Here is an 11184-nt window from a genome sequence, read left to right as displayed (position 1 = left end):
ATCCCTATTATGGATAGTATATTTTGCATTCTTGTACACAATGAAAATTCAAAATTAGGAGCTGTGATTATTTTGCTCAAGATAACTAGCAAAGCATGAGAATTAAGGCAGGCTGGATGGCTAGGGAAATGCCTTTGTTTCATATATTTTTAATATTTGAAGTTATTGCTACAGAAACCACCTATAGTTCAATCTCCAATGTAGGTTTGGCTTTTTTCTTTCTTTTTAATGATCACTTCTCTGAGTGCTGCTGTCACGGCTGAGGCATTGCTGAATAATTTCAAGATTTCCAAGCTTGCAGCCTAGGTGAAAAGACCTTCTGGTCCTCCAGCTGTTGCTAAACTACAGCTCCCATCATCCTTGCCCATTCGCCATACTTGTGGGGGCTAATAGTTGAAGTAAATAAAATTAGAACAGTCTTGGTATGGTCAAATGGCTTGTAGACCAAGATGTCTATGGTCTGATTTCTGAGGTAGAGAAGTTGCAAACATTGTATTCCTCACATTATTGCAGAAGAGAAGGAAAATGCACTTTATATTTCTGCATGGCAAGAAGAGAGCTGAAGTCAGTCAGATGTGCATACTGGAGACAGGGAGTGGGCTTCTGGCCTTGCTTAGGTTTTCCCAAAAAAACGAACTTCACGTTTAGTAATCGTCTTCCTACTTCTTCACCTCATTCTGCCTAACTGCAGGACACAGCATTTTAAATTCTGGGATAGTGTTTATCATTGTGGATTACAAATAAAACATGACAAGTTGCATGCTGTGAAAGCTAGACCTATTTGCATACCAGACAGAGATGAGAATTTTGTGTTTTAATAAGATTTAGACCCAAAGTATCTATTTAATGGCAGTACACCTTCACTGATTTGCAGAGCCGTAAGCTCTTATTTCCTGTCAAGGCACTGCAAGTTCACTATAGAAGAATGCACTGAGTGTCAGATTAACTCACCCCCCTTTTTTTTAAAGAAAGGATGAGGCAAGTCAGTCTATAGAAACGATGTAATTTCTATCCTAAAATTAAGAGGGATCTTTTTCAATCCACTGAATTGTGGATCTGCTATATGGCTTTAGGGACACTGTATTTCTGTCATTTTACCCTGCGCTTCAATTCTTATGCTGAAATGTGCTGTTTTTATAAAATCCTGGCTGGATTTCATTATACTTAATATTTTGTTTGCAAGCATCCATTATAAATGCTGTAACTAAGTGTTAGTTCTAATTCATCAGTTCTGAATGAGCATTTGGCTCAAGAACTGGAAAGCAATTTCATTTTATACATGTATGTGTGCAATATATGTATGTTTGTGTGTGAGCATGCTTGTGGGAAAAGATTTTAAGCTAATAAATTTAAAACAACCTAACAAGGAGAGACAAAGAATGATGCATAGTGACAGTACAAAAATGCAGTGATGATGAAAATACATAGAAGATAAAAATAAAAGCTGTAGTTGGTGATGTGTCATCAACAATTGCAATTTAAAAATGGAATTTTGCATCTGCATAATCTACTGAAGAACTACGATTTCAAAATTTATCACATTGAGCACACTGCAACTTTGCACCTTCCCCCAAACAGGAAACACTAAATGCTCATAGTACTGTAGACCCAGGTGGCGCTGTGGGTTAAACCACAGAGCCTAGGGCTTGCTGATCAGAAGGTCGGCGGTTCAAATCCCTGCAATGGGGTGAGCTCCTGTTGCTCAGTCCCAGCTCCTGCCCACCTAGCAGTTCGAAAGCACATCAAAGTGCAAGTAGATAAATAGGGACCGCTCCAGCGGGAAGGTAAACGGCGTTTCCGTGCGCTGCTCTGGTTCGCCAGAAGCGGCTTAGCCATGCTGGCCACATGACCCGGAAGCTGTACGCCGGCTCCCTCAGCCAGTAACACGAGATGAGCGCCGCAACCCCAGAGTTGGACACGACTGGACCTAATGGTCAGGGGTTCCTTTACTTTACCTTTACTGTAGATGCAGAGTTCATCCTAAAACCAAAGCCTCTGGCAACGTTATTACCTACAACCATTTTCTATGAGCCACTTTTATTGTATTTTTGCAAAACAGATAATTTGTACATTATCCTGTGTTTTATCATCTGTGATAATATGTATTAATTTTTACTTCTTTCACTGCACTTTCCATCCAACCTGCATTGCCCCGTTTATCTACTATTCTAAAATAGTTTGTCAGGGCTAAGGCTAGAGCCTGACTTTGAAACTAAGCTAATCCAGAAAGGGCTACAACAGGCAGAGAAACATTTAGAAGACCTTGTATTTAGTAGCTCAGATAAACACCAAACTGACAGGAATTCTGTAGTACTTAATAATGCAAAACCTTCCTCAAACTCTCAGGACTATCCACTTCAGCAGAAACAAAGATGCGTCTACAGTAGTTAAATGTTAACTACATGAAACACTGTATGTGTAGCTAACTATTTCTCCATCTAAGCTTGTGGGCATGAACAAAATCGGACTACCAAATTGCTGCCCCTGGATGGCACTCATTTATAGAGGGAGGGCTCAGTCTTCATAGCACTCGTCTAATTAAATTAGAACTGCTGGTGTCAGAGCAGACTGACATGCTTTTAATTTGCCTGCAATCTCCACAGATTCTTCAGGTCACCTTGCATGCCAACCCGCTGAATTGTGGAATGGTGTCTTGAGACTTCTGTTCCAATAGTCAAACCCTGGACAATATTCTGGACTCTGGAGGTTCTTTTGAGGATCAAGTGCTGTCCAGGTCAAATATGTAGACAGCATCCTACCTAGATTTGAAGAAATGTTGCCATAGCACAAGTAGAAGCAAATATAGCATTCACAGCAAAATGGACATTGATCATCTTCATTACAGCCCAAAATACGCATGTTTCAAAAACACACATAATGGTATGTTACTATACATCAAACTGATTGCTGTAGTTTTTTGTTTTGCAAAAGCATACCATCTTCTTTCCCCAGTTTAAAATAAGCACCAATTGAAGGGGAAAAGAAGAAGGGAAGCATAAAAAACCAGTCTGTCTCACACAGTTTATTTAACAATAGGTAATAAGAAATCAATTAACAGTCTATACAGTGATCGAAAGTTCATATTTATAAGTAATCAACTTTAATTGCATGATTTACAACATTTGAGGGTTTTTTGCTTTCTATTTTCAAGTTTTACAGAAAATGGAAGAGGAGGAAATGGGAGGGGAGGGATAGAGAAAGCAAGCATAAAGAAGAAACCCCAGGGATTTACTCTCAGGTTAAAATTATACCCTTGGAATAGTTTCTTACCCTCTTTATTTTTTCCTTTGTTAGATGTAAAAATAACGAAAAAAATTCTTTCAAGAAAACAAAACCACAATATATATACTACATCCATTTGGCAGCTGCCCCGTGTATTTGCAAAAAGTTGTCTTCTCTCTACATGTACAAATTTTAATACTTGAAGTTTAAGCTCAGACTCTGGTATAGAAAATTCTTGGAGGACAAAAGTAGACTTCAGGAGGGAGACTGGGTTACTTAATAATTTTTACAGTTTTTAAAAGAATTGACATCTTTCCAACCAAAGAGGAAAAATTGGTATTTATCTTTAATATATATTTTTATATATTTATATATATGCACTGTATTTTAAAGCAACATTCACCCTTTTTGTCCTCCAGTTTTAGGAAATGTTCTGTTTTTTCTGTTTTTCTTTTTTTCTTTTTTGCAGTAGGCATGAGAAAAACCAGAATAGGGGAAAAAAGTTAACCATCTGCCTCAGTAAATTATAACTATCAATATTACATATTTTCATTAATTTAAAAAAAAAAAAAACCTATTGGAGGCTAGAGAAGGAAGCCATTTGGTCAGCAGCCAAATAACTATCCCATCCCAAGCACCTCCCCAACACACGCGAAGGGAAAACAAAAACAAGTAAAAGGACTGGTTATGACCCCAGCCATAACAAAAATATATTTTCTTTGTATTCTATTGTCCCTCAGGTTCATTTTGTTGGTTTCTCATTTTTTAAAACCACAAACTACTGCTGCAGAGTTCAGATGTATTCCAGGGAAAAATGTTCTGCTAAGAAAGATTCAAAAAAAATTGTCTTCAGTACAAAAAGTCTTGAGAAAATAAGTTTTTTTTGCTCCCAAAATGCTACAGTGTGTCTTAGTGTATGTCTAGTGTACTCTGTGAAAGGTTTGAATTCAAGTCTGAATTATCTGAGCCAAGTCCCAGTTCTGTGGCACTTGCACCATGGAGGCCTGCCATGCCTGGATTGCTAGCAAGCTGAGAAAGCATTGCATTCTGGTCCGGGCTGGCAAAGTGCCCTTGATCCATGGGGTTAGCCTGGGCAGCTACCAGTCCTGGATGAGGGGAGCTGGTCTGCGGGGAGACGTGATGTGGAGAAGGTTGTGGCTGCATCCTAGGGGACGGACTGGAGTGGGGTGGCTGGGACTGGGGACGTGGTGAAGGGACAGGCTGTGGAGAACGCACTTGATTGGTGAGCGATGATGGAATCTGCTGGCCTTGTAAGTGTGGGGACTGGGCCTGGCTAGGGAGCATGTGCTGTTGGGGACTCATAGGATTGGGCTGAGCTGGTGATCCCATCTGCTGCTGAAGTAGTCTCTGCTGGAAAACTTGCTGCAAACTGGATCCCGTCTCTGCACTCATCTGTTGTGGAAGCTGGCTCATTTGTCCCATATTCCCTTGTTGCATTTGCTGCATGTGATGCTGCATCCGCTGCTGCTGCTGCTGCTGCTGTTGCTGCTGCTGCTGCTGCTGCTGAGGGTACCCAACTCCCTGGGGCTGTTGGAACTGATTATGGTTGGCCATGCCAGGCCCCAACCCTGGTCCTGCTGCTTGACGCTGCTGTTCCATCAGCTGCCGTCTCATTAGGATTTCCCGAAACTGGGGAGACATGGTTGCTGCAGGATTCATATTCATTTGTTGTGCCTGAGGATTCATCCCACCCATGGCCTGCTGGGGTGGTGGCTGCTGGGGTGGCGACTGCTGGGGCATGCTGGGCCTCTGGACACCTGCTTGCATCGGATTCATATTTTGCATGGCTGGATTGGGATGCACACCTTGCTGTCCTGGCATGGCCTGCTGCTGCATCCCTGGTTGCCCTTGAGGCATTCCTGGCTGTCCCGGCATGCCCTGTGGATTCTGGTTCCCAACATACTTGGCAGCCCTCTGCTTGATGAAAGCAGCTAACAGCTGAGGGTTGGAGTGCAGGATGTTAAGCACCTGCTGCTGCTGCATGGGAGAGCTGGGGGACCTGAGAGTCCGCAGCAGGTTTTGTAAGGCTGCCTGGGGCACAGAGCTTTGCTTTGATGGAGCAGCGCCAGGTACCTGACCCATTCCTGGCTGCTGTGGTGACATACTCATCTGCTGCCCAGCCTGGGCCATTGACATCATTGATGGTCTCTGCATTCCTGACTGCAGCTGCTGAGGTTGAGGCAAACCTCCCTGGGCCCATGCGGGCTGCTGCTGAATTCCTGCTGGTCCCATCCCTTGATCTATATGGCCCCCAGGACCTCTGGCCATCTGAGGTGGTGTTACACTCATAGGCTGTATTTGATTCATCTGGGGCATCTGGTGTTGAATTGGCCTCTGGAAAATTGGATGAGCCATCTGCCGCTGGTGGTCAGCTACTCGCTGGATCTGCATGGCTATTTCCACGGCAGCTGCAGGGGGCCCCGGCATAGGTGGCTGAGTAGCCTGAGGAGTTGTCGGAGGAGTTAACTGGCCACCTGCCTTGCCTTGGGAGACAGCACCAGGAGGCTGAGTTCTTGACATGCTATATGGAGGCATGTTATTGGGAGGTACAGGTTGTGGCTGCGAGGCATGCTGGGGTGGAGGCTGTGGCTGTGGGGTCTGAGGAGTTGGTGGCTGCTGGCCTGTCGGAGTTGTTGGTGTGGCTGGTGTTGGCGAGGGCAAGCCTTGCTGCTGACCTACTATGCCGGTCCTCTGCATGCTTGCCACCCTCCTCCGGAGCATCTGGGCCTGCTGCAGGCGGTGCTGAAGCTGCTGCTGACGAAGCTTGTGTTTGATGTTGAGGCAAAAGGGCACTGGGCACTTGTTCTCCTGGCAGTGCTTAGCATGGTAGCAGCAAAGAGCAATGAGCTGCTTGCAAATTGGGCACCCTCCATTGGTTTTGCGCTTGCAACCTTTGGTGTGCTGGACGACCCTCTTCATCTTCTGACAAGACGGCAATGAGCAGTTGGCATTGCGGCACTGGCAGGCATGGACCAAAGACTGGATGCAGCGCTGGATGCTCAGGCGACGTGAATCACCAGGACTCTGAGTAGTGGCTGTCTGTTGGTTGTTGCTTTCATCGTCAATACCAAGGCCCAGTTTCTCCATCTTGTGCTCATGGTTTTTAGAGTTATAGCAGGTGATACATAGGTCATAATCCTAAAAACAGAAATGATCAGTCAGATAACTGGCCTTATTCCCTGACAGAGGCACACAACTATACCATCGCTAAAAATTAAATAGCTGATAAAGGATAGTCTTAATTAACAATGCAATCTCAAAATGCTAATGATGACTTGTCCAAGGGAAAAAAATCATGGGACTTGGAAAGAAGCATTCACTGAAAACTATGCAATGACTATCAGCCAAAGTGGCACAAGTGTCAATTCTTAGGGAAAAAACAGCAAGACAGATGCAGACTTGAAAAAGGCCAGGAGTCACCAACCCAGTGACTGGTAGCTCCATAAAAAGGTCCTAAGTTCTGAGTTTTCATATACATATATATTTAAAAAGAAATATCTAGACAGCCTAGAAAGTTAAAGAGGAAAAAGTACAGATATGTTGCTAAGCAATTTCTGTGGATAGAGTCAGCCTGACTTCTGCCACCTGTCAATGTTTTTAGTTTTTAGCCAATAAGTGAAGCCAGGGCTGTGATTAGTAAGTTAGGTAACAAGAATTACTTGGGTTCTGAAGAGCTGTTGTTTCCCCTCTCCCTCAGAGCACTCTTCATGCTTATTTTCTAGTAGTCCTTGGAATCTCTGTAATTTGCCATTTCTTTTTCCCTAGCAACCATAATGCATCTTTCCTATGGTGAATTCATCTGAGATCAGGTAATCCCTAGAAGTTATTTTCTCAAATACTACTACACAATGAATGTGGGTGGATGTTGAAGAATCCCCCTGCCTCCAAAAGGAAAATCTGAAATCTTTGCAAAGTGGCTTAAGCATATCTTCTGCTTTGCAAGATCTAAAGAACAAGCACCTACTAAGAATGGCAGAGTCAGAAGTTTGAGTCTCTTTGTGTTTAATGGGCTTTACTCCCAGGTAAGTTGGTATAGGATGGCAGCCTAGGCTTTGGTCTAGGGTTGAAAAATGGGGGGAGGGAGCACTGTTGTGCCATTAATAGCTTTATGGTAGGCAGAAATTAATAAGGAGATACACTTATAGGAAACTTTACAATTACTGTACTTTCTCTAGTCTTGTGTTATGACATGCCCCCATGGCTGCCATTTTGTCACTGGTACCCACAACACTCTCAAAATTTGAAATGTATCCATTGCTCCAAATGGCTGATGATCCCTGCCTTGGGCAAACAGGGACCCTAACAAAAAGGCCCTTAAGGAGAGTACATTTTCAACACTTTTTTGGCTGTAATATCCTAAGAAAGCTCTTTACTCTGAAGCAGAGCCATGTTAAAATGGAAGCATAAGCTATACAATATTTCAGTAGTCACAACATAAATATCAAGACACTGGAGTAGGATAGCAAGGAATATTTACTTTTAAAATGTCCTAAGACAGAACCTAATATTACAGTAGACAACACTAATGAAACCCTCCACTTGAGTTCCAAAAACCTCTTAATGCTATAAACCTCTGAATATTTGTATAGCAAATTATTTCACCAGTGGCGAGACATACCTCACAGACTGTGCAGTGCCACCTTGTTTCCACATGGTGTTTGCATTCATTGCAGGTATAAACAAAACGATCCTGGCTCTGAGTATGTAGCTCTACCAGCATGCACATGGTTGACCACATTGCCCTTCGTAGTGAGGAAAACTCAAGGTGTTTGTCTCTAGCAAGGGTGAGGAAGGCATCACGCCCATCCATTAAGTCGCACGGAATGAGTGGATCAGGTTCAATGATGGGAGGCAGGGAATTGGCTTGAGGACCAGCAATGAGACGGATCACAAAGAATACCTGAAAAAGAGAGTAGTGGATATTAGGCTTTATTCCAAGAGGTTTGATTCATCACCCTTAACTATACAATGTTTTCTGTTCTCTGTCTTTCGGGCTCATTGTGGAGAATGAAGTAGTCAACATGCTCTGAACATCAGGAACAAGCCACAACTGCTCTATATTTTGTCAAGTTTATTGCAGGGGTAGCTGTAGTTGGTTTGGAGGCACCACAGATCAGCAGATTGAAAGAGGCTTTGCAGGCACTGCCAAAGTGGAGGGCAAGTCAGCACTATGAAGGGGGCTTCTGAACAACTAGCTGTCAAACTTGGCCTGCAAGGGGTTGTAGAGATAACAATTTGGCTCTCTGGGCTAGAAAGTTTACCAACCCTGCACTAAAAGATACCTGAAATAGAAAAAAACACCTAGTTAAAATACTTAGTGTTGGACAAAGAAAATTAAGATTATTTGGTTTATAATGCTCCAATTTGTATGTTTAACTTCATTTACCACAACAAAGCCAACCCAAAATCACTTGGCCACAATGGTGTCTCAACAACCTCAGCCTGATTGCAAGCCCCAATGTGATCATAATTGAGCATTTTCTTCAGTGTTCCCCCCCCCCCCGAGGGTCCTCAAGGATATGCAGTACCAGCACCTCTTTTGTTGTTGTTAAAAAGTGTGGCACTTACTGTAACAACTTAATGGTGGGTACTGGTACCTTTTTTTTTTAGGGGGGGAAAGCACTTGCTTTCATTCACAATTTTTCCTTACTCTCACATGTGTTTGATAACATGTTCATAGGTTTACAGTATGCCTTATGCTTCACTGTGTCTTAGAATTTGGCAAAAATGCTCAACTTTCCAATTTACAATACAGCCCTTAAAATAGCTATATAGGTTTATTAGTTACAAAAGATTCTGTTTTTGTATATTATCTAAATACCCAGGAGAAATAACATTTTTAAAAACCTTTTTAACACAGAAACATGTATGCAACTATTTCCCACAATGTTCCACAGAGCATGTATGTGTGTAGTCTGCTGCTCATTTCAGTACATTCCCTCAGAAGCCTCAGACCACTGGATTAAATTAACCATGGGTCTAACTTGTGTGGCAAATGCAAAGAAGATTATTATTTGGTCATGAAGTTCCCTCAGTCAACATGGAAGTAATAAACCACCTACTTTTACAGTCCAAGGATATATTTCACTTGCACTTAGATGCTGCAGCCATTCAGATACTTTAAATATTGTTCTTACCTCCTTATGCTTTTCCATAGTGGCATACAGTTTCTGGGAAAGGTCATTGGAGACATTAGGCATTCCAGGTTTCTTTTTATTACCACGACTCAAGCTGCTCTTATTTTTACTGGTCTTCTTATTATTTTTCTTTTTGGCGTTTTTGCTATCTCCTTTGCTGACCTGCAATGTGAATGGAGAGTTGAGTCTGATTTGAAAATGGCAAGACACATTTGGTTCCCAGGAGTAAACAAGCAACCACCAAGAAGTCATTACACCACATCAGTCCCAAAAGCAAAGCTGGCAACTTAAGCCAGGTAAGGCACATATTCATGTCTTGATCTTATCCACACAAGAGGCAAAAACTACGACAGCTAGAATGTTCTTCAGGCAATTTTAAGAAGTAACTCCTGAATGAAAACAAAATGCTGTGGGTTGGTTCCTTGTTCCTTTCCACCAACAAACCTGTAAGAAATTAATAAATAATTCTACAGAGGATTCCCGAATCCTGTGTCCAGTTTAATCTGCCAGTTGTAGATTTTAGGAAAGAAAGTAATGAATGACATTTGTTGGGAAAACATTACTTCCTTACATCAGTGCTCTCATTGCTAGTGTTCTCTTCTCTCTTTCGCTCCTCTTCCTCTTGCTCTAGCTCCTTAATGCTCTCTTCTAAAACATTAGGCCAGAAGTCCCCTTCAAAGTAAGGCAGCTCTTTTGCACTTGTCAGACGGTCTTCTGTTGCCTGCTTAAAAATATCCTGCAACACAAAATATTTCTCAGTACACATCACATTGATGACAGCAGCAAAAGCAGAAATACTCATGCAGAATGCCTCCTAGTCTCTCTTGAACATTAATAAATACAATAATAATAATAATTTTATTATTTGTACCCTGCCCATCTGACTGGGTTGCCCCAGCCACCCTGGGAAACTTTAATTCTTCAAAGTTGTTTTTCTTCCAGGCTTCTTTTTAAAAATAGTGCTGGTGTTTATGGTGCAAGTTTTTTTCTACCCACCAATTTTGAAATGCTTCTTAAGATCCAAATGCTTCTCAGACATTACCTTTTAAGTACTGTTAGCTAAGCAATATTCTTGGAAGTATTTTGACATTTTTCTCAAAATAAATTCCTGTTCCAGTATATGTAAGGTGCAAGAACTAAAGGTGATATTTAAGCTAATTCACAACCAACCTTGTAATCATGCACTATGCGCTCTGACACAGATTTATCCAGCATCTTTTTGTACCACTCTTGCAGTCGTTTGGGTTTGGGTATCTTTTGGTCAGGAGGATGGCAATGGAAAATATAATCATCACCTTCACTAGGTGGGCAGGCCCATATATGTCCCGTTGTATACCTAATATGAATTAAAGGGAAAAGCCAATACCATTAGTTCTGTTATCCATTATAGTGTTTCACTGTGTTGCCCACTTCATTTATCCATCTTTTCAGGAGCAAGAGTTTCTTTTACAACATCCAAGCAGAACCAAGGTCAGCCTAGAAATACTGCATCCGAGGAGCAATGTATAAATGATGCAGATGACCTTCCCATCCAGGTTAACTGGTCAGACCCAAAACTGCTTAGCTTCAGAGACAGAACTGATTCATATACCTTTAAACTATTCTAAGGGACTGAGAAGCCTGATGCAGTAGCCAATGGAAAGAGTTTATTGTCCAACTCTACCCACCCAACCTCTGTTTGAAAACAGTTACAGGCTATGCTCAATAATACTTGCAAAACTGGGAGAAATCTCAGTTTTTAATGGGTTTATTAATATTGTCATATTGAATTGTAGGCTCCTTTTCTTTGGAGATGGAAAAATAG

The 11184-nt window shown here is 42.0% G+C and overlaps 1 protein-coding gene across 2 annotated transcripts in view; it reads right to left on the bottom strand.

Moving 5' to 3' along the window:
* Nucleotides 1–3004: 3004 nt before the first annotated feature.
* EP300 (E1A binding protein p300) overlaps nt 3005–11184 on the bottom strand; it is a 78611-nt gene continuing 70431 nt past the window's right edge. Inside the window, exons 27-31 of one of the 2 annotated variants that reach the window (XM_033161754.1) lie at nt 10551–10716; nt 9952–10116; nt 9381–9542; nt 7862–8143; nt 3005–6381 (exon numbers count right to left, since the gene is read on the bottom strand). In XM_033161754.1, coding sequence (XP_033017645.1) covers nt 4132–6381; nt 7862–8143; nt 9381–9542; nt 9952–10116; nt 10551–10716 — 3025 coding nt within the window. In that variant the 3' untranslated portion in view covers nt 3005–4131. The remainder of the gene's footprint in view (nt 6382–7861; nt 8144–9380; nt 9543–9951; nt 10117–10550; nt 10717–11184) is intronic. The other variant, XM_033161755.1, reaches the window with a different exon arrangement.

The sequence above is a fragment of the Lacerta agilis genome, chromosome 10, assembly GCF_009819535.1.
Source record: "Lacerta agilis isolate rLacAgi1 chromosome 10, rLacAgi1.pri, whole genome shotgun sequence".
NCBI lineage: Eukaryota > Metazoa > Chordata > Lepidosauria > Squamata > Lacertidae > Lacerta > Lacerta agilis.
Note: the sequence above shows the minus strand (reverse complement) of the source record. Positions and strands in the feature narration are given on the sequence as shown.